The 22,641-nt window shown below is 54.2% G+C and overlaps 1 protein-coding gene across 1 annotated transcript; it reads right to left on the bottom strand.

Moving 5' to 3' along the window:
- Nucleotides 1–9,810: 9,810 nt before the first annotated feature.
- Nucleotides 9,811–21,466, bottom strand: LOC122898791 (chymosin-like). The gene is made up of 9 exons (XM_044236469.1): nucleotides 21,405–21,466; nucleotides 18,827–18,977; nucleotides 17,848–17,965; nucleotides 16,211–16,329; nucleotides 13,965–14,164; nucleotides 12,346–12,459; nucleotides 11,287–11,431; nucleotides 10,677–10,775; nucleotides 9,811–9,948 (listed from the first exon to the last, which is right to left on the bottom strand). Exons 1-9 carry the CDS (start codon nucleotides 21,464–21,466, stop codon nucleotides 9,811–9,813), a joined length of 1,146 nt encoding a protein of 381 aa, XP_044092404.1.
- Between the last annotated feature and the right edge of the window lie 1,175 nt (nucleotides 21,467–22,641).

Raw genomic sequence — 22,641 nt, 5'->3', positions numbered from 1 at the left:
TAATGAACCGAAGAGTCAGAGTTGAACCCTGTCTGACAGCCTCGAGTTTATCTCAACTTTTAAAAACTTAGTTCTGTATCAAGACAGTCCCACCTTTAAGTGCAAGAAGTTCTACACAATTTTAGCCTACCATGAGAACAGGGCCCTTCTACTCATTTCTTCAAAACTTAAGGTCAAGGCAGAGTCATCTTCCCCAGACTCAGCTTCAGTGACCACATGCTCCCTCGCCACTTGAAATCAAGTCCAACCCCCGGAGGGGCCCCAGCACCAGCCCTGGGGACCTCAAAGGGACCTCTGGGCATCAGCAGTTCCAAGTTTTAGAGATGGCTCCTTCCTTCCCTTCCTCCACACCGGTGCCCTCTCCCCAGAATATTACATTCTGAATATCCAGAATATTATATTCTCCCCAGAATCCTTTCAAAGAAACAATTCTCAGTCAAGAAGACAGCGAGGCTTGGTAGGCTGGGCAGGATTTGGGATTTGCAGGGACAGGTATCTAGCTGTGACATATTAGCTCTCAGCTCTCTGAGGTTTCGTAAGAAGGTTATCCTGCTGTGGTTTGGGGTGCCAATATTAGGGCGATGGGATGGTGTTCAAGGAGCTTGTCCTGAGAAAACCATAGAGAAAACCATCCCCAGAGGACAAGGGCAAGGCGTGCTCTGAAGTGAATGGACTCTTGATCAGTTACCCAAGGGGGACAGCCTTGGGCAGGTAGAGGGGAGCCCCCACATCTAGTAAAAACTTCCTCTCTTGGATCTGGGCCTCACAGAGGGGAACTCGAGATGCACTTCAAAATCAGAGCAACAGGATGATGTGGGAGACAGAATATTGGCTCCCCAAAGATGTCCACACCCCCATCCCTGAAATCTTTGAATACATTACCTTCACATGGCAAAAAGGGCTTTGTGGATGTGATCAAGGATCTCAAGGTGGTGAGATGATCCTGGATTATGTGGATGGACCCAGTGTAATCACAATGTAATCACAGCCTCTTCCAAGAGGGAGGCAGAGGCCAAGGTCAGGAGATGAGCCAATGGAAGCCAAGGTCAGAGTGATGAGACCGCCAGCCAAGGAATGCTGGCAGCCCATGGATGCTGGAAAATGCAACAACATAAACTGCCCCCTAGAACTCCCCAAAAGAAGGCAGTCCTACTAACACTTTAATTCTAGCCCACTGACTTCCAAAATCCAGAACTATGAGATCATACATTTGCCCTGTTTCAATCCACTAAGTTTGTGCTAATTCAATGCCATGGCAATAGAAAATTCATACGGCTCATATCCATTATGAGGAAATTGGCCAGAAGACAGAGCACAGCTCTGAAACCCAGCTGTCTAGGACATGTTGCTCTGGTTTACTCCCCTCTGGGTCACCCAGAGCCCATGCGCTACAGTTGTGCACCCACACTAGGGCCAGAGAGCTCTTCAGGCGGTTGGGGGCTACAGCATCGGTGATTACCAGACAACCCCCCTCCCCACCCCCTGAAGAGGAGGTGACTCCTCTGGGAAGGCCAGCTTCTGCTGTCCAGTGAGAGAGCCTCTGGAAATGCCCACCTTGGAGGATCAGTCTTATTTCATCTAGGAAAGCTTTCAGGGTCCCCCCCCCCCCCGCCATCCCCTCTGGCAAAGCTGCTGCCTGAGTCCTCAACTCCAGGGCTCTACACACAGGCGGCTGCCCACCAGGAGACCTAAGGAGATCGTCCAAGTTGCCAAAAGCCTTAAGGGCAAGTTGTGGGGAGGCTGCTTCTCTCCACTCTGCCCAGCCCAACTTTGGCCAAGCCCACAGCAACTTCCCTTCCTAGCTTGTCCTCATAAGTCACAGCTCAGGGCTGCCCTCTGGCTTCAGCTCTCAGACCCTCCAACAAACCCTGACAGGATTATAAAGGTCACATCTCCTCTGGGGGCCCTCTGGAGGTTGTCCAGAAGCTGTCAAAGTCCAGGTGGCTGGTCTAGAGAGGCAGAGCAGGGGGGAAGGGTCCGAGGGCTGCCTGAGAAAGGGACAGGCTTCCGTGAGCCAACACAGAGCAGGCCTGGGGGCCCCCCAACTGGGGATGGTTTCCAGGTGCCAGATCTGCCTCCCTTTCCTCCACTCAGATCCCTGCCCCACATCAGGGGCTCAGAAGCACAGGCTGAACGGGGGCCATACCTTCTAGACTCGAAACTGGGACACTCATTGGCGTAAGAAACAGTCTGGCAGATGGGAGTCTGATTTCAGAATTACCATTCTTTTTTAGGACACTGCAATCACTGGAGAGAACAATAGGACAAAATATTTAAAATGTAAAATATGGTCCCTCTCCATAAATCTCACCATGATGAAGCTCCCGATAACTCTCACCCCTGCAAAACTCCCTGAGGGCAAAGATCGTGTTAACTTACCACTGGGACGCCATTGGGCTGCAAGGATCTTATGCTAGACATTTTGTAAATCTGTGATGGGAGAGGGGAGAGAGTGCACTTGGGCAAGGCCCAGGCCCAGGCTCAAATGTAATCCTGACTGATGCCTGGGGGATCAGTCTCAGACCTCAGGCCTGACCAACACCCCCCCAGCTGTATGGGAAAGACCGGAGTCCCCCATGTCACCCTCTTGCATCCCTCTAGGTCAGATTCTTCTGGTAGGACAAGTGACTCACTCTCCAAGGTTCCTCTCTCTGCCCTTGCCTGGGGACGCATGCTGAGTCCCACTGGAACCGTACCCCTCAGGGCCAGCCAATCCCAGAAGGAGCTGGAGGTTTCTGAGCAACTAAGGCAGCTGCAACCCTGGGAAAGAGGCTTCTTTGGGGCCAGATGGAGCAGGAGCAGCAGGGCAGCGAGGAGGTGACAGGAACAGTGGGGAAGGGGAAGACACTCTCCCAGGATGCCACTTGTAATGGACAGAACTGTCCCTCCAAACTCAATATGCTGATGAAGCCCGGCCCCCAGTGGGACTGCATTTGAAGATGGGCCTTTATTATTTTTAAAGGTTTTAAGATTTATTTATTTATTTAACACTAAGAGAGAGAGAGAGAGCACAAGCAGGCGGAGCACAGGGAGAGGGAGAAGCAGGCTTCCCACTGAGCAGGGAGCCCAATGTGGGGGTCGATTCTAGGACCCTGGGGATCATGACCTGAGCTGAAGGCAGACGCTTAACCGACAGAGCCAGCCAGGATCCCCATGATATGGGCCTTTAAAGAGGCCATTAAGGTAAAGTACAGTCATATGGGTGGGGCCCTGACCCAATAGGACTGGTGTCTTTAGGAGAAGAGGAAGCGACATGGGGAGGGGTTGTGCACAGAAGGCAGCTCTCTGAAGCCAGGAGAGAGGCCTCAGGAAAAACCAGCCCTACCAGTACCTTGACCTCGGGACTTCCAGACTCCAGAAGCATGAGAAACAAATGGCCATTTTTTAAGCTGCCCGGTTGGTGGTGATCTGCTCTAAGACACCATCCGAGGTGACAAGGTGCTCAGAGAGTGCGAGGGGCTAGGGAGGCGTGGGCTCAAGTGCCCAGTGACCTTTGCCAGGGAGCCCCCCATGGGCAGCATGGGTCCACATCAGTGCTGGGGTCCAGTCCAAACCCCTAGCCCAGCTGCCCCCAGGTGACCAGAACATCCACGGGGCGCCTGCGCCCCCCTGCTTATAGCTCCATCCCACTGACTCTCGGGCCAAAGACTATGGTTTCTCAAGTTTCTCGCGTTCCAACTCATGCTTCCCTCGACTGGCCTAGGTCTCCCCAGAGTGGCCTGTGGCCATACCCTGGGCATGTGTGGACTCAGGAAAATGGCTGGGGATTCTCCACTTTTTGCTGTTATCCAAACCCGACAGGCCATGGGCCCAGGTGCCAGAACTCTGGCCCCAGCTTCGCCTCAGGGTGGGGTGGCCTGCTTCACTGTCTCAGGAGCAAGGCCAAGAGATTGGCCCCCAAGGCAACTCCGGGAGTCCCAGGGGCACTTCATGGTAAATGAATGATGCTCTTGGATGAGAAATGCCCCCCAGGGAGCTGATGCGGGGACTGTGGCTGAGATCCAGCGCTCCCATGGTAGGTTCTGGCTTACAGAACTTCCCAGGCAACAGTTCAAAGCTGCAGAAGGTATGGAAGGTATGACTGGTCCCTGCCCAGACCTTCCCCAACACAGGACTTGTCTCTCTGGAGGCTCCTTGTTCCTTCTCAGAGTTCCTAAAAATAAAGTTCTAAAGACAGAGTTATTCCAGTCTCAGTGCGAAGCAGAGCCCTGGGAAAGAAAGGGACTCTCAGGTTTCATGGCTGGGTCCAGAGGACAGGGCAAGGACAAAGGTGGTGGAGCTCAGCACCCACAGATGGAACTTCAGAGTCATGCAGAGGAGACCAAGACCACCAGCCCAGAGAGGGGCCAGGGCCATGCATGAGCAGTCCTCCGAGAGGAGGCATGATTCCACCAGCCAGAGCAGGGAGACAACTTTGGACTGGATCTCATCTAGCCCTAACCCCAGCCCCAAGGCTCCAGGGAGTGTCTAACTGCTGCCCAAGCTCCCTGGAGATCTAACTCCTCAGGTTGAAGGCCTCAGAACCACCCATAAGGGCCAAAGCCATTCCCAAGCCCCACAGCACACACAGCAGCCACATCCTCGCCTGGCCAGCTCCAGCTCAGATGTAATCCTGGGATTACAGATGATCCAGAAAGATCAGAGAGGGAGGATACCAGAAAACAGAGAAGGGAAAGGTTAGCCAGTGAGAAGTCCAGTGAGGGGGTTTGAGAGCAGGGACGCAGGGACCATGCCCCCTGTGCCTGTGCCTCCTGCAGAAGCTGGCACTGTGCCCCAGACTTAGTAGTAAATTCTATGCTTTGGTTGGCCACAACGGGCCCCACCCCAACCCGAACTGCCCCGCCCCGCCCTTCTAGGGTGGAAAGAACATAGAAAGATGTACAAACCGAGCATTTGAAAAATTGGGCCACTAGAGGGCGCTCCAGGACAACAGCTGAGTCTGGCAGCTCTTATCCTGCTAGGAGTTTAGAAAGGGCAAACTTGGGAGTTTGTTTACTCATTCAACACACATCCACTGAACAATTACACTGTATCAAGTGCTGTGAAGTATTCAGAAGACTCGAGAAGTGACCCCTGCCCTCAAAGGGTCATCTCAGAAGGGTAAGAAGTATAAACAAATAAAAATGTATCCTTAGGTATCTACTGGTAACTCATTTGAGTGTTAATTTTCACACGCTGTTCCTTCTACCTATAATGCTTGTCCCTCTTTCATATCCACACACCTTACCCCCTCTTGCATGTCTTTGCTCAAACATCACCTTCTTTTGGAGCCTGTCTCACCCACCTCATTGTGAAACCTCTGGCATTCATGAGCCCTCTCAGCTTTCTCCCATGGTAGCCAAAATCACCCACAATCTCCACAGTGAACACACGTGTTGTCTCCATCATCCGTGTCCCTGCAGAGCTCCGTGACCGTGGAGGGTTCTATCTGTCATGTTTATTGAGAGACAGTGCAGAGGACAATGCTTCACACATAGTACATACTCAAAAACTATTTTTTAATAAATAAGATAGGTGAAAATTCTAATTAGGTCCCAGTAAACCAAGCGGCCAGTGGTCAGCCAGCCAGTCTTGCTGAGGTTTGGAGGCTCTGGGTGAGGTGGGCATTGTGTGCGGTTGGTGTCTTCTCAGAGCTGGTAACAGTTAAGCTGGTCTTGAAGGAGGAAGAGCAGTTCATAGGTTGGAGATGGTGGACAGGGCTTCCAGCAAAGGGAATGGCCTGTGCAGAGGCCCAGAGGCCAGGCCTGCAGGACGCTAGATATGGTCAGACCTCCTACTATATGCCAGGGGCCTGGGTGGGGGGGTGGCGAGGGGAGGGAGGGGGCTGTGCACAGGTGAGGGGGAGCAGCCATAGCCAGGGCTCCTGAGAGGTGGCCAGGCCCTTCCCCTCTGTGTGCCCCGCTGTTGTCCCCTCAGCCCACATTCCCATGATCCACTTCCAGCTCCCGGAGTGGGTCCTGTTTGCCTGTCTTGCTGCCTCGGGCTTCCTGACAAGGGGCACCCTCTACCACTCCGGGCTCAGTTATATCCTCCCTTCTGAGGCTGCCAGCAAGAAACCAACTGCACAGCTCAGAAAACAATCCATCATTTTGTCATAACATTTCCATTTCAAAGACTTCCTTTCCAAGCTTCTCTCTGGCCAAAGCTTCCTCTTATTAGCATGAGAGGATCTGGCAAGCAATTGAGTGACAGGGGCGGGGGAGAGGGACAGGAAACAGGGCTGGACTCAGAGGTGAGGCCTCTGCCTGCGTGCGAGTACAGGGTCAAGGAGGGGTGCAGGGCTGGCACGCGTACCTGTGTGTGCACATGTGCATGCTCATGTCTTTGTGAACTTGTGTTTCTCGGCACTCATGATTCCTGCTACCCAGTCATAGATTTGCCCGCTCATGTAACAAAGCACAAGCCACCCTTGGGTGTCTGCTCAGCCTCCACGGCATGCCAGGAATCCCCCAGGGTGCTGAGGAGCCAGAGATGTGAGATGCCTGTTCATCAGAGACTCTGGCAGAGCCCCCGTGTATAAGTGAATAACAACAACAGGAGAAGTGGGTTGTAAAGATCCCTGCTGAGCAACTGGGAAGCCAGAAGAGAAGTCTGGCGGAGTGGGGTGTCACCTCAAGGGACACTTGAGCTGATCTTGAAGGATGAGGAGCAATTCACAGGTCAGGGAGAGTGGAAAGAACAACTACCGAAAGGAGCAGCAGGTACAAAGGCCTGGGGGCCAGTCAAGGTCATGGTCACGGTCATGGTCAGGTAGGGCCAGAAGCAGCCACAGAGGCTTCCTCAGCCACGTGCTCCCTGCCCCAGTTCTCACGGGCAGATAGTGCAGGTGGGAGAGCAGGGGTGAGCCGCCCGGCCCCACAGGAACCCGTGCCCAGCATCACATCTCCCCACTGGCCTCCAGCTTGCCCCTCTTTACAAGCAAATGGCAGATGTGCTGACAGCCCTTCCAAGTCCCCTTCCTCACCTGGCAGACCCTTCCCCCTCCCCCCTCCCCCCCAGAGAACCCAGCCCTGTGTGAACCTTAAATCCCTGGAGTCTGCTCCCCAGCCCCACCTTCTCTCCCTATCATTGTCCTCCCACACCTGCTGTGCCTTTCCCCAGGGACAGCAAAGAATGGGGAGTGTTCTGGGCTTCCAACCAGGAGGGAGAAGATGCAGAGGGAGCCTGAATGTGGCGGATGGGTGCATGGTTGGAATGATCCAAGAGGAAGGGGAAACCAGTCGCAAGCAGTGCCCCTCTTAAAGACCTCACTGATCAAATCATTGGTTCACTCACTCATTCATTCAGTCATACTCGAAGAAGGCATTCTGTGAATTAGGGGCTCAAGATATCAAAATGAGAGCTTCAGTGTGTGTCCTCAGGGAGCCCACAGTCAGTGAGGGAGACAGACAGGAAACAAATGTTAGAACGCTGAGCACTATGCTAAGGGGAGTGCTGGGCAGAGAGGTCCTGGGGAGCCCCAAACCCAGCCTGGTCAGAAGCATCCTGGAGAGATTTGCACCCAGCTGAAGTTCAAAGGACAAACAGAAGCTGGACAAAGGGATCTGGGTATGGAGAACACGGCAGACAGGGCATCCTCCGCAGCTAGGAGAAATCCCAGGAGGGGCCTTCTCATCATACGGTCACTACTCGCTCAGGACAGGGACCACAACTGGGGTCAGGTGGGCCAGGGGAGGAGTGCTGCAGTGGGGGGGCCATTAGGTCCTAGCTTCCCATTTATGAAAGTCATCCTGTATGGGCTTTCTGGAAGTTTGGATGTTTAAAATGCAATTTACTAAGTGTAGACCATTGAAATATGACACAATTTTTGTGAGCTTGTTTGGCATTTTTTTTAATCTACAAGAAGCCTAAAAATAATGAGAGTGGCCCAGTTCTGTCTCATTCTTGGCAAACAGGCAGTATTGGTCTTGGATAAGAGAAGTGAGGCTTAGAGAAGTTGCCCAAAGCCAGAACTTACTCCTTGGCACATGCTGTCCTCCCCAATCCTGTAAGACCAGGCACCAAGGCCCACCCTCTATTCTTAAAGTCCTGGAACATTCTCCTGTAGTCTCTGCCCCAACCCACCTGCAGCTCCTCAGGTCACCTGGGACTACAGCCTGAGCTCTTCCTTCCCCCACATCCTCCCACCCCCCACAGCCCAACCCCCGATCCTTCCTGGCCAGAGGCCACTGGGTGCTCAGCCACAGACACAGGTGGGTGCTGAGGACAGTATCTCTACTGCCATGTGTCCCTCATCTTGTCTGTCTTTGGATACAGCTGAGAAAGACCCCAAGAGATCCCCCCCACACACACACACACCCCGCCCCCAGACCAGACTATTAACAGGACCCCAGCAGCAGCTCCCACTGGAAGCCCCTCCCCCATTCCTCTTCCTAAGGGACAGTCTCCTTTGTCAAGTGCCACGGATCTGGATCCTTAGCTTTGCTCTCAATCTCTGAGACAGCTGCCTGCAGGACGGCCTCGCTCCCCAGCTGTTTGCAGGGCAAGTGTGGTCAGGATAAGGTGGGGCACAGACCAAATTCGAACCTGGCCCCAGCCCCCTTTCCAAGCCTTCTGAGAGTTCAGCCACTATAAAGGTGTGACTTGGAGCCCAGTCACAAAATTGGGCGTCAGACTGGCTGTGATTTAGAAAATAGAAGCCTGTTGGGAGACTGCCAAGAGAAGGGGCACAAAGAAAAAGGAAGGCGGGTCAAGGGAGCAATTGTGTGCAGCTCAGCTGAGCACTGTCCAGGGAGCCTAAAAGGGGGCTCGAACCCCCCAAGAAGCTTGTCTGCCTGACCCCCATGGGGTTTCAGGGTAGCATAACTGGGAAAGCCCCTTAAATTCACCTGGATCCCTCTGTTATAACCCTCTGGTCTGCATTTCCTATGTGGCCTCTCCCCTCCTGAAAGGAGTTGCTGGAACCTGGGAGCAGGAATGGTCTGTCCTCTGACAGCTGTGGACTAGGGGGTCCTCAATGAGCGCTAAAAAGACTTTACTGAACACTAGGGTCCTCTCTGAGAGCTTGGAGTCCTGGCTGAGCACTAGAGGGTCTTCATTGAGCACTAGGGGTCCTCTCTGAGACCTCAGAGTCATCACGGAGCACTGGTGTTGGCTTTGACTCTCTGCTTCCCAGAGCCCTTATAGGCGGGTCTGCCCCCAGTGATGGAGCCCGTCTCCGTGAGCAGGTGAGTCAGGTTCAGAGAGCCTATGACTAAGGATGGGCTCTCAACCGTGGCTCATTCTCAAGGTTAATGACAATCTCAGGACCTTAGACCTTCCCAGCTACCTTCTGCCTATTCCACCGTGTACTATGTTCTCCAAAATGCCCTGAAGCTCTTTTCTTAACAGACGTAGAGCTTTTCTGTTCTTGGGCCAATGTTCTCTATCCAGGCCCGTACGCCAAGCCCTTAATCCCCAGGTACAAACCTTCTCCAGGTACATGCCTCTTCCTACAAAGTTCTCTCCTACTGCACCGTTTCCCCAGAAAGATCGAGAGTGGAAGAACTCAAAGGCAAGACACGTCTTGCTTTTACCTGACCTAAGCTTGAAGTGGCCAAATCCTTTGTGAAAGTCTCCGCCCAACAACAGTGTCCCCAACCCTCTCCTACCCATGTAGCCCCAATGCTGTTGGACACCACGTGATGCCACGTCCCCAATCCCATAGCGGCGCGTAAGGCTTTGGCCCAACAGAAGCCACGCTTTGCAGAGATATGGTATTTATTGAAACATGCACCTGAAAAGCTGATCTGTATGTGTGCAGGTGCGTGTGTGTGGGCGTGCGCATGCCTGTTTGGGGCACGCATCCCTGGTCCATGCTCAGCGGTGCCATCAGATGGCCTTGGCCAGCCCCAGGCGGTTGTTGACCCTGTCAAAGACGCTGTAGTACTCGCGGATGAACACATCCCCCAGGATCCACAGCTGGGAATCACCTTCACCTTGGAAGCCGCTAGAGCAGAAGCCCATATCCTGGGAGAGGAAAGGCTGAGATGAAGCTGGGCCCGACCCGGGTCACCATGTCTGTGGGTGGCCCAGCACCTCCCCCACCGTAGTCCCTCTCCCAGCTAGCACTTCCTCTCATCCTTGAAATCACCTTCCAAGGGAGGCAGATGAGTATCAGATTCATCCCACTCGATAGATGAAGAAATTGATATTCAGAAAATCAAGCAACTTCATGCAAGCTCACTCAGTGGGGTCCCCTTACCCCAGTCCCCCTCACTTGTCCTCTCCGGCACCCCCCCTTCATTCAGCACCTACTGCCCTCCTGACCAGCCAGCCCAGGCCTAGGGACCCAAGGCCTTGCCAGTTGTGTGTGCTCAAGGCTAGGTCAAAGCTAAGGCCAGTGGGTCAGAGGGGATAAGGGCTGGGTCCCCACAAAGCCCAGGCTACCTACGAAAGTCCTGGAGAACACTCCAGGCCCCTGGGCTTAGAAGCAAGACCAGTGGATGGAGGTTCCCCAGGGGCTGTGGTCCAGCCTACCCAACCCTCCCACAGGCTGCTCAGGCTCTGTCCTTTCTGTCTGACCCATTTCTCCCAGCATGAGGCTCCAGTAGCCACAGGGGAGGCCCGAGGACAGCAGGCCCCACTCAGAAAGGCCAGTTTGTCTAACTGCTCCTGCTGCACACCACTTTCCAACTGACTTGCCAGGCGGGGGTGGGGCTAGGTGAACCCAGGCTTCCTCTCCCAAGAGCTCCTACCGTGCTGGTGTAGGCGGAGGGGGGCAGAGGGTACTTTTGGCCATTGATCTCAAAGACCACATCAGGCATGCTGTTCAGGCTCCCGCAGTTGATGTCAACCTGAAGGCCAGAGGAAAGTCATCTCAGATGGGCAATAGATCTGATCGGGCTCGATGAGGCAGAGAAAGGCCAAGGCAGGATCCCTTCCTCTGCACTGGAATTAGTGCGGAGGGACCTCCCCACTCAGAGGACTCTAAGGAAGCCCTCAGGCCTCAGGAGAGCTACACTGAGTGGGACCTCCTGTCAGCCAAGGAAGGAACAGCCCCAGCTTGAGACAAAGGGGGATTGGCCTCCGTGTTTTCTCTCCAGGCTCAGTCAGTGCCCCCTCCAGGACCCCGGGAGCACTTAGCAGTCAGGGAAGCAAGGAGATCCGTGTGTGGGTGAGGAAAAATGGGGTAGGGCAAAGCACAGTGAGTCAGGGATGCATGATCCTCCTGGAAGACAGGAGGCCAGACGTCGGCCTCTGTGTGAGATGGGAGAGTCCCAACAGCCACAGTGGGCCAGGCTGGAAGCCCACGGGGAAGACCTCCTGAGACACCCCACCCCTCTGGGGAAATGGGCCTGGCCTTACCACACCATACTGGTCCTGTGTTGCTCCAATAGCTGTCTGGATGTTGAGGATGTCACTGCTGGGCCCAACCAGCATGGAGGTACCTGTGTCCAGGATGGCCTGACAGCCACCATCACAGGCCACCACCACGCCATTGACAGTAACCCTGCAGAGTGCAGAGATGACAGCCTCATGGTGAGTCCAGCATCCATCCCCTGTCCCTGGTCCCTCCCATCCTCCCCTGCCAGGATCCTCAGGAAGGGGGGAGTCCAAGCTTAGGACTCTCGGCTGCTCCCCAACCCTCAAATACACAAATCAATCTTTTTTCAAAACCACGGAAGTCACATGCACTAAGGGTGGAATAAGTCCAGCATTGGATGCCTAAAGCTCCAGTGTCAAGCTTTCTCCCTGCCATTCACTTGCTGCAGGCCTTATGCAAATTATCATCCTTCCTGACCTTGGGCTTCTCGACCACAAAATGGGTACCTTAACGACCCCTTCCCTGACCTCACTGATGGACCGTCATGAGGTTCACGTTAGTGAATTATAACATGAGGATCCTGGTGTGGCCCCCACCTCCTAGGGTTTCAGCGAGGCATGAACGAGCCCATCCTGTTGTCACTCAGCCCACCGTCTACAGGTAATAAGGGCTCAGAAAGTGCAGCACTCTTTTTTTTTTTTTTTAAGATTATTTATTTATTTATTTGACAGAGAGAGATCACAAGTAGGCAGAGAGGCAGGCAGAGAGAGAGAGAGGAAGCAGGCTCCCTGCTGAGCAGAGAGCCCGCTACGGGACTCGATTCCAGGACCCTGAGATCATGACCTGAGCCAAAGGCAGCGGCTTAACCCACGGAGCCACCCAGGCGCCCGAAAGTGCAGCACTCTTACTCTTACTAATAAAGCCATGGGGAATGTCCGCGTTCTCGCTGACTGAGCTCACTGGCCTTGCAAGGGTCCAACTCAGAATCTGATGGGCCGGGCTTGCAAGCGCCTGTGCTGCGGTCCTTCTCGGAGCCTCACAAGCTACTCCCCAGGCCCTGGCGTCCCCCTCCCCTGGAGCCAGGGCTGCTGCTCACTCACCTGTCCACGGTGAACTGCCAGTACTCCTGCACGGTCACGGGCACCCAGTGCAGGGAGCCTGTGTAGTAGGATGGGTCAATGGCTCCCAGCGTCAGCATGCTCCCCTGGCCATTCCTGAAACCAAGGAAAGGCATATGGTGGCCCTCAGACACCCTGGCTTGGAGAGGAGGAGCCGCAGCCCCACATGGTGGGAGGGAGGCAGAGGCAGCTGAGACCAGTCCCACCATCTTCCCTGCCCTTGACCCCCACTGCCTCCCTGCAGGCTCTAAGTGAGCTCTCCCACCTCCCTGATCTTTGGGGCTCTTCCCTGATAAGGGCATCCACTCTCTGAGCTCCTCCGCCCCCAGACTGAGGCAGCATCTGCAGCTTGTAGAGTGCAGGGGAGGTGGGAACTAACGATCACACAGTTCATATGACCACTAGGCTTGGCTGGGGCAACCCATAATTGTCTTCCTGTGCCCAGCCCCCATCCCCACCCTTCAGCTACAATAGGGCAAAGGGTCTTCAACCAAGTCCTACAGACTTTGGATTAAAATTGCTACCCTCTACCCCCTGTTCCTTCTGGGGCTTTCCTCGAAGCCAGGAAGCACAGGCACACGAGTGTCACCTGCTCCCACCCAGCTGCTTTTAGTTCCTAGACCCCACAGCAAGCTCTGTCTTGCCCCTGGGCCCTAGCACGTGCTGTTGCCACTGCCTGCAGCGTGCTATCCTCTGTCTCACCTGGGGAGCTCCCACGCGTGCCTCATGGAAGCTTCCCCTGCCTGCTCTGCACATGCACCTCCACCAGACAGGGCTTCCCTCATCACTAAGCTTTCCCAGCACCCAGATCTGCCTGCAATGAGCGCCCTTCTCACAAATGTAAGCAAAATTGTGTGATTGTGTGTTGTCTGCTCCCCTACCCCCGCTAGAAAGTTAACTCCCAGTTTGTCTGTTTTGCTAATGTATCCCCTTCTTCTGCCAGAGCACTTGCACGTACTAGCAGCCTATAAATATTAGTTGAGCAAATGAATGTACCAATGTACCCCTCGCCTGGGTGCCCTTGACCTCAGTTGCCCAATACCGTCCTTCTCCTGAGTGTGGCGCTCTTCTCCCCATTCTGCCACCCACCCTTCTGTCCAGCTGAGCTGCAGGAAGACAGAGCAGGGAGCACCAGACTGGGAGTCAGGAGCCCTGGGCTCCAGATGTGACTCAGCCACCAGTTCCCAGTATGACCGTCCCTCCCACACCTCAGTTTCCTGGATAGAAAAAGGAGAAGGCTGGCCTCCTTTGGAGCCTATTCTGGAAGTCTGTGAATTTCAGTGACATCCACAGATGATTACCGAGGCCTGGCCACTTTGGACAAAAGATGTTAAATGCCCCCAGGCAGAGATGGGGTCAGGCTTCATGTTTTAAATGCCAGAAACCAAGGTCAAGTGTTGGTCCTGTGGATTCTGGCTGCATCGGAGTCTACGTTGGAGGCTTTTGGACAAGAGGTTGGGTCAGCCTGGAAACAAGGAGAGGGCTTGCTTGGATTCTAGCCACCATTCTTGAATTGCAGTGTCCCAAATGGATAGCCACTCCTCGGCCAAGAGACCTTGCCAGGCCCTAGAATTCTGGCCCTGGCTGGGGGCGGCTCCTACCTGGACAAATACACAGAGAACAGGTCTTGGGCCACCAGGTGCTTCTGCATCATGTTGTCGAACACGGGCACTGAGTACTCAGAGGCCAGAGTGGGGTAGGCCAGCCCCAGGATCCCGTCAAACTCGGAATAGGTAAAGACGTTGCCAGGCTCCTTGGTGCTCAGGCCCACGGTCTGCTGGGGGTCCACGATATTGGAGACCTGCAAGAGAAGCCGAGAGACCTCCACCAGGGGCCTTTGGCCAGAGGCAGGAAGATTCCGGGGCAGGCCTGTATCAGGATCAGTCTTGGAGCGAGGGGGCTCACCTACCCCCCTACGGGCAATGCAGTCATGTGAGCTTAAGAGGGAAAAACCCTCGTTTCCCATCTCTGCACCGTGGTTGTGAAGGAATGACCCTGACAAGGCCAGGGACAGAGGAAGAAAGGACACAGTGAAGGATGCAGATAGCAGTGCTCACGTGCAGAAGTTGGGGGGTGAGCCCAGAAAAGGGGATGGGGTGAGGGATGCTCCAAGGCCCTCTGCCAACCTGCAGCCCTACCATCAGTGACACCTGGGGCATCTGCCAGGGAACAGCTGGGGACAGCACAAAGGGCACAGAGAACATGCACCCCCTTAGCATCCAATGGACCTAGCTGTGCACCCTTGCTCTGTTGCATGCTGACGGTGTGACCTTGCACAAGCCCCTCCCCGAGCCTCCCTCCCCTCATCTGTTAAATGGAATAATAGCATCTGCATCTCGAGGCAATGCTTAGGCCCGTATAATATGAGCGCCGAACCCGTATCGAGCATTTAGGAAGTGATTGGCCTTTGGACATTAATGTTGCTGTGCTAGGGTATCTCTCCCTCCAGCTCTCCTGTTAATCTGCCCACTTCCCTGGAAGGCTGCTGAGCCCACCCACCCATTCTGAGCTCACAGGGCCTCCAGCTTCCACTCTGTCCCCTTATAGTCAAACCACCCGCCATACACGCAGCCAAAGTGAGCTTTGAAAACAGACGTCCAGTCATGTCATCCCTTGCGAGGACCCTCCAGAGACCCCCAAGGCACTCGGGAGTTTTCCTTTGTCTGAGAGCCACTTCACCTGCTCACCCTGCTTTTCACACCTGATCTCATACCTCTGAGCCCCTGACCCGCACTTCTCTGCCCAAGCCTATCTTCTTTCTCCTCCTCCAATACCCCAACTTGTCCTCATTTCCATGGGGCCTGACCCCCATGGTTTTCTCTCCTACCCCCGTCCCAGGGGGGCAAATGAAGGCCACCCGATGCCCCACGGCTGAGGCCAGCAGGCTCGGGCCAGCCCCTCCATGAAGACGTGGGATTTCCCCCTGAACCGAGAACAGCAGAAAAGAAAACCAGCGGCTCCGGGCCTCAGAGGAAGTAGGACATGGGCAGGAGATTCCCCTTCCCCAGGGCCCTGTCTGCTGGGGCCACCTCAGCCAGCGGCTCTGGGGCCTCCACTGTCTGGCAACAACCCCTGGGGAGGCCTGAGCTCCATGGGCACTTGCCCTGCCAATGGACAAGCCTGAGGAGAGGGCCGTCAGCAGAGAAGAACTGGGTCCTTTTGGGCTTAAAGCAAAAGAGCCTTCAGCCAGGCCCAGGAAGAGCTCAAGGAAGATGGAGGTAATAAGCCCCAGGGGATGCTGCTTGACTTTGAACCTTGGATAGTGGGTGAGGAAAGCAAGAACCTAGTTCTGAGCCCTTCTATGTACTAATTAGTACTATGTATTATTTACGTAGTACTTAGTACTATGTACTAAGTACAGCTCCCAGCCTCCAGCTGCGCGACTTCAGGCAAGTCACCAGCTCCTGGGAGCTTCAGTTTCCTCGTCTGCATGATGGGGGTAATAGTCCCCTCCTAAGAACTCAGTTTACAGTGAGACCCCACAGGTGACACTGGGGAGCTGGCACAGGCTCAGGGTTCAGAACCAACTATGGCAAGGACAGATGAAAGAGGATGGGGAAAGTGGAAACTGGGCACGGAGAAGCTCTCGGGGGGACTCCAGGGGCTGGCCTGGAAAGGAGAGGAGGGAGGGATGAGCCACAGTCACAGCCAGTTAAGATCGCTCTCAGAATCCCTACCCACCAAGCCCCCCACCAGGGGTCGGGGTGGGGGGTGTGCATGGACAAGACGCAAAGGGCCTCTCCACCCCCCGCTGGAGGTGCAGCCCGCCAGAGCCTGGGTGGATGGGAGGCAGAGCAGGCACCAGGGAAAGAAAAGTGAGCCCCGACTGGCCCCAAGCCCCACTCACAGTGATGGTATCAAGGCCCAGGAAGCCTTGCATGCTGCCGGTGCCGTACTGGATAGACAGAGGCTCGTTCAGGTTCTGGAAGGTGGAGGACTTGGCCGGGTCGAAACGGTGATGTTTTTCTGAAACACAGACCCAGGGCTAGTGAGGCCCGTAGAATCTTCTTGCCCTTGACAGTAACAGCCAGGGCTGAGAACCTCACTAGGCCTTGTAAGAAATGTGGTCTACATACCAATCATTCTCACTGCAGGAAATAAGCAGCCCCCCTCTCTTGATTCCCCCAGGGCTTAATAAGGAAAATTATCCTTTGCTGCTCTACCCACCTCTCAGAACCCCAGAACGACCTATGTAGCTTCCAAACCAAACAAGAAAGAAAAAAGGCCTTCCTGGGGTTTCCATAGACGTGTTACTTTCTCCAGCTTTGTAACCTTAGGCAAGACTCTTTTATTCTCTGAACTTTGCTTCCTTCTCTGGTAAAGGGGGTAACAAGAGCACCAATTTCCCAGGATTGTTGGAGAAATCAGTTAGTACCACATAGTAAACGTTTATTCATCACTAATGATAGGCCCGGTGACTTCATTCTCCCAGAACCTCCTGGCATATCCCAGCCCCATTTTATAGGAAGGAGAACCAAAAACCCAAGGAGGGTCAGCAGCCTGCCTTGGCTCCTGACAGAGGCTAAGTACATAAGTAAATACTGGGCACCTGGGTGGTTCAGTCAGTTAAGCGTCTGCCTTTGGCTCGGGTCATAGTCCCAGGGTCCTGGGATCGAGCCCCGCATCGGGCTCTCTGCTCAGTGGGGAGCCTGCTTCTCTCTCTGCCTGCTGCTCCCCCTGCTTATGTTCTCTGCTCTCTCTCAAATAAATAAAATTTCTTTAAAAAATAAAGAGCTTAAGCTCCCCGAATTTCCAGCTGGTGCTTTATACATTTGACCCATGATTTGCACACCTTCTCAATCTGTGGGCAGTTGGAGGGGCTGAGCAAGGAGATGGGGCACAACCGGGAGGCTGGGAATGTCAAAGCGAGCTCTCCTGCACCCACGTTCCCCCCCCAGAACCCTGCAACTCAAAAGCGGTGGCCAGAATCCAAGCAAGCCCACTCCTTGTTTCCAGGCTGACCCAACTTCTTGTCCAAAATCCCCCAAATGTAGCCTCAGATGCAGCCAGAATCCACAGGACCAACACTTGACCTTGATTTCTGGCATTTAAAACATGAAGCTTGGGGCGCCTGGGTAGCTCAGTGGGTTAAGCCGCTGCCTTCGGCTCAGGTCATGATCCCAGGGTCCTGGGATCGAGTCCTGTATCGGGCTCTCTGCTCTGCAGGGAGCCTGCTTCCTCCTCTCTCTCTCTCTCTCTGCCTGCCTCTCTGCCTACTTGTGATCTCTGTCTGTCAAATAAATAAATAAAATCTTAAAAAAAAAAAAAAACATGAAGCTTGTCCCCATCTCTGCCTGGGGGCATTTAACATCTTTTGTCCAAAGTGGCCAGGCCTCCGTAATCATCTGTGGATGTCCCTGAAATTCATAGACTTCCAGAGTAGGCTCCAAAGGAAGCCAGCCTTCTCCTCTCACTACGCAGGGCAGGCAGAGCAGCCCTGGGGTCAGAGCCTGGAGGGCCGGGTTGGAAAGGGAGGTCACTCACGGCAGGCATAACTCTTGCAGTAGACAGAAGGCACCCAGAGGTCAGAAGAGCCAGTGTCAAACACCACAGTGAATTCCTGGGGTGGGGTCCCGATGTAGATCTTCCCAAAATACTGACACTGAGGACAGACAGCACAGAGTTAGGGGCGGGGAGTAGAGCATAGGGATACGGGTCAATGCTTGGCATGAAGTACAAGGGAAGAGAGAGGAGTGAGGGTTACTGGGGAGGGTTCTTCATCTCCAACCGCCACACTGGGCTCCTCTCCGAACAGCTGTCCCTCCCTTAAGCCCTACAACTCCTGTGGGAATCAGCCCCAGAAGCAGACGTTAGATTAGAACATCACCCCTCCCTCGTAGGAAGACTGGGCCCCGCCTGCCAGGGGCAGGGCATAGAGAAGGGACACGGGGAAGTACAGACCCCGGGTCCCAACACAAACATCCCTGCCACCCCTCTTTGCCAGCCTCTCCAGGTGTCAGAACTTAGGGTCGGGACAGGGCTGAGCATGACCTAGATAAGGCAACAAGCTCACAGGAGACAAGGCTGGCTGTTTACTGCCAAGAGCGACAGATGAGGGGGGGACAGGCTCCAGGAAGGAAGACCGCGCAAGGGGCGTTCCTGTCATGTCCTGGGCGGCTGCAGATGGGCACCAGAACCCCATCCCTGCCGAGCCCAGACTACGACATGGGTCACGGGGCTGGGAAAGACAGGCATGGGAGTACACCTGGGAGCAGATCATGTGCCCCTGAGGGATGTCTGCAGGTCGCCTGAGCTCAGACCCTTCCGGCAGTGGCCTTCAGAGCCTCGCCTTTGCCCGGGCTGCTGGCCCTGTGTGGAGCTGACTGAGGGGCAGGGGGAATGGCCTCCGCAGCCCACAGGACTTCCTGATTTCTAGAAGGGGAAAGAGGCGTGGGCCAGGAGAAGGCATCCAGCACACTCTGTGCAAGAAGCATTATTGGAAGGGGAGGGGAGAGCCACTCACGTCCAGGTAGTTGGTCAAGGGCTCGCTGGCCACCTTTGCTAGGCTGGAGTACTTCGTGCTGATGGAATACGGGTGCTTCTTCAGAAAGTCCTCCAAGAGCCCATGCTCCTTCAGGACCTTTCTCAGAGACTTGCCTTTGTGTAGAGGGACCCTGTGGAGACCGGGAAGAATTAGTGATACCAGTGGGCATCTCCTCAAGGCTGCCCAGCCTCAGAGAAGTGCCCAGAGGCTCTAGGTTCTATAAGCTACTTCCCCACATTTTTTTAAAAATCATAACTCAAAGGAAAAATTAAATTTTACATCAATTCACAATTCTGTGCCTACCCTTACCAAACGTAATACACTCTGGTGTTCCCTAGTCCTTCCTCTTTTCTCAATGCTGATGGAGACTCAGTGGATGGATTTTATAGCCTGCTCCTGAGTTCCCCAACTCCGAGGTTTGAGAGACATAATGTCATTCATTCAGTCTCCAAATTCTCGCTGCTTCCCTACTATGGGCCAGACATTGCGTGGGGGCCACAGGTACAGCCTCTGCCATCTGGAAGCACGCTCTCTGGAGAGGAAACAATGTCCCCCACACTCTGAAAATGCTCCCTCTTTTGTAACCCCTGTGATTGGCGCTTTGGGTAACCTAACATGTGTGGAAATTTTTCAGAGGGTTTCAGCACAGAGTGTGGTCCTCAGCATAGAGGACCTTCTGATAGAGTTTAGGTGTTGGATGATGGAAGCAAATTGAGAATTGAGAGGGAGAACAGCAGAAGGGTTCTAGACCCTGCTTTGCAGTCTGTGGCACCTTCGGTGGCCCCCAAGGTCCTCTAAGCTTCGCCTCCATTTTTGCAAAACAGGTGACCTCCTTCCTTTCCAGCCATTTTCCAGCCCCGCCTTTGACCAACTTCTTCTGGCGTTCACCTCTCTGGCTCCTAGTTTCCCCTCCTATAGGTTGAAGTAATGCAGGCTGATGACCCTGGTGTCCCTCCAGTTCTAAGGGCTATGCGGTCCTCCTCTTCGGGGCTGCTTTAAGGACAAGAGGACAAGTGGAGACCACGACTGTGAAAGGGCTTGGAGAGTAAGAAAATGGCAGGAAATCTAAGACCCTCAGAGAAAATGGGTTTTCTCATGTTGTTCACAATCCAAACAGATCCCAGATGGAACAGCCCTGTCCGGGACTTATGGTCTCTCTTTCTGGTGCCTCCCTTCCCCAGCCCTCAAGTGTGACTTCAGCCAGGACCCAACAGAAATAAAAGGCCCTAAGACATTTCTCAGCGTTTGTCTCTGATGATAAAAAAGGACATAAGCCCAAAAGGAAAGAGGCTCCTGGGCCCAATGCTACCGTTGCCATTTCCTGTGTCCCCATCTCCTGGTCCCCAAAGTGTTCTGCTTGCTGAGCTCCTGTTCCCACTCAGCTCAGGATCCACTCATGGAAGGTCTGGTGACTCCCACAGGGACAGCTGTCTCTCTACTAGCTGCTGTGTCCAGCATGAGGCCCCAGGGAACCTCCCTCAGAGGGATGCCGGCAGCCCACTGCCCCACGCCAAGAACGGGGAGGTTCCAACCACCATGGAAACCTCCACTTCCAGTGCTGTCCAGTCCCTGCACTGAAACCACCCGAAGCCTGATTAGAAAAAACTTCCCTTTCAAGACACAAGGAGCTCTGACTTGTCAAAGGCCCCCCGGCCCCTTTTCAGGGATCCAGCTTCCCAGGGGTGAATTCAGGTCTCCCCAGGCTCATGGCTTGATGGAGCTCCAGGCTAGGAACTGGAGATAGGGTGATTTTGTGGCAAAAATGTAAGATCACTTGGGACCAAATCCTAGCTCCTCCACTATGAACCATGTGGCCTTGGGTAGCTCTGAGACCCTCCTCAAACAACAGCTGCCTCATCTGTAAAATACAAATAATAATATCTACCAAATCCAGGAAGAATAGTGCACCCAGCAAAAAACAGCTCAAGAAATATTAGTTATGGGGCACCTGGCTGGCTCAGTCCGTAGAGCAGGTGACTCTTGATCTTGGCATCATGAGTTCGAGCCCCAGGTTGGGTGGAGAGATTATTTTTTTTTTAATTATTTCCAAAAAAAAGTATCAAATAAAAAATTATCAGTTATTAGTTTTGGAGGAGAACTTGGGAATTTCGCCCATAGAGAGAACTTTATTTTGTCTAAGAAATGCATACGTAGCTTTTTCATTATGTGCCAGGCACTGCTCAAAGCATTTGACAAATACCAACTCATATACTCCTCACAACCCTGAGAGAGAGATGCTTTCTGTTCCTGATTTTACAATGGAAGAGGAAACAGGGCACAGGGAGTCAGGTTAGTGCTGGAGCTAGGGATCAGAACACAGGCAGTTTGACCCCAGAAGCCACGCCCTTCACTTCCCAGGCTGCCCGTCTGACCCTGCGTTACTGCTCATCACCCCTGCAGCGGCGGGGCAGACTTTGAAGGAAAGGTCCCAAACGCAAAGGCAAGACTCTCCTGGGAACCCACAGCATGGCCGCGGGCACAGGTGGAACACCAGGAGACACCCACCCAGAGCAGGTGCATGTGACCCCCTTCCCCTCCCTGGGTGCCTGATACCCACCTGGAGATCCCACTGCCCTGGGAAAGGGCGAGAACTGCAAGGAGCACCACGAGGCACCTCATCTTGGACCGTGGGCTGGCCACTGCTGGAGCCAGTCCTCCTTCCCACAGCCTTTATAGAGGGTCCTGGGTCCGCCCTGGCTGCAAGCCTGGGCTGCAGAGATGACCCTTTGACTTCAGGCTGCTCCACAAACACATTAAGTACCCAATACCCACTTTGATAAGGGCCCCAGACTCCACCCCAACGGGACTTCAAAGCCAAAGGACACACATGCTTGATCTTTAGTCTGGGAAGTGTCCCAGCAGCCTCCATGACCTGATTTCCCCTTCCAGATGGGACTTCTTGAGCTAACACAGGTGGGGTCACCACCAGAATTCTGCCTCGTGTTCCACCTTGGAAGCAAACCCCTCTCCTGCCCTCACTGCCTCTCTGCCTTGGGCCTGACTTCAAAGGGAGCCTGCAGCCTGTCCTATCCAGGCATCTCCAGCTCGGTGCTCCCGGACTAACCTTCCAGGGAGCACTCCGTCTACCCCTGCGGCAGAGAGTGCTGCTTCAACCTGTCACCCCGGCTAAGACAGACACCAGGCCCAAGACTCCTGCACTGTCTGGGCTGTGTCCCCCGGTTCCATGTTAGATGGGTGTTGGGAAGGTGAGGGGTGGATATGACATCCGCATGAGCACTGGAGGGGAGGGGGGCCTGGCGGAAGTGAACAGGAAAGGCAGGCATGTGCCACACACAGAGGGGAAGGAGAAAGATAGGGCGCCATGGTCAGATTTCGGCAACAGGTGTGACCACGAGTCAGTCCCCTGGTCTGAGCCTCTCAGAAGCATATATGCAGGGCTTCATGATAAGTAGGCAGCCCCCCGAGAGAGAGACAGGGCAGAAAGGGAAACAAAGGCTCAGCCGTAGATGGGGTAGAGAAAACCACATCCCAGGGTGAGGGGAGGAAAGTCAGGATTTTTGGAATCCTGACTAGAAAGTCAGGATCAAATCAGGATTCAGGCAGGGGCTTTGGGGCCACAGGTGTGATGGCCAAGAGTGGTGCCAGCCACCAGCACCCTGCAGGACAGACGTCTGGGTAACTAGGATGTGGAACAGAGAGGGCAGGCTGGGTAGCTAAAGAGGCAAACATGCGGTGGGCCCTGGACACAGGGGCACACAGAGAGGAACAGACCGAGGCATTTCCTGTATTTGATGAGATCCAGCAACAGGGGAATTGAGAGTTTTATGGCAAGA

The sequence above is a fragment of the Neovison vison genome, chromosome 2 (assembly GCF_020171115.1).
Source record: "Neovison vison isolate M4711 chromosome 2, ASM_NN_V1, whole genome shotgun sequence".
In the NCBI taxonomy this organism is placed as follows: Eukaryota; Metazoa; Chordata; class Mammalia; order Carnivora; family Mustelidae; genus Neogale; species Neogale vison.
Note: the sequence above shows the minus strand (reverse complement) of the source record. Positions and strands in the feature narration are given on the sequence as shown.

What these genes read in the sequence shown, in the direction of transcription:
- LOC122898791 (XM_044236469.1), bottom strand. Translation starts at nt 21,466, where the DNA reads ATGAGGTGCCTCGTGGTGCTCCTTGCAGTTCTCGCCCTTTCCCAGGGC. An exon ending in CTGCAAGAGTTATGCCTGCC is followed by an intron (nt 16,330 to 17,847) that starts GTGAGTGACCTC and finishes TCTGTGTTTCAG; the next exon opens with AAAAACATCACCGTTTCGAC. An exon ending in CCTCCGCCTACACCAGCACG is followed by an intron (nt 9,949 to 10,676) that starts GTAGGAGCTCTT and finishes TTCCTCTCCCAG; the next exon opens with GATATGGGCTTCTGCTCTAG.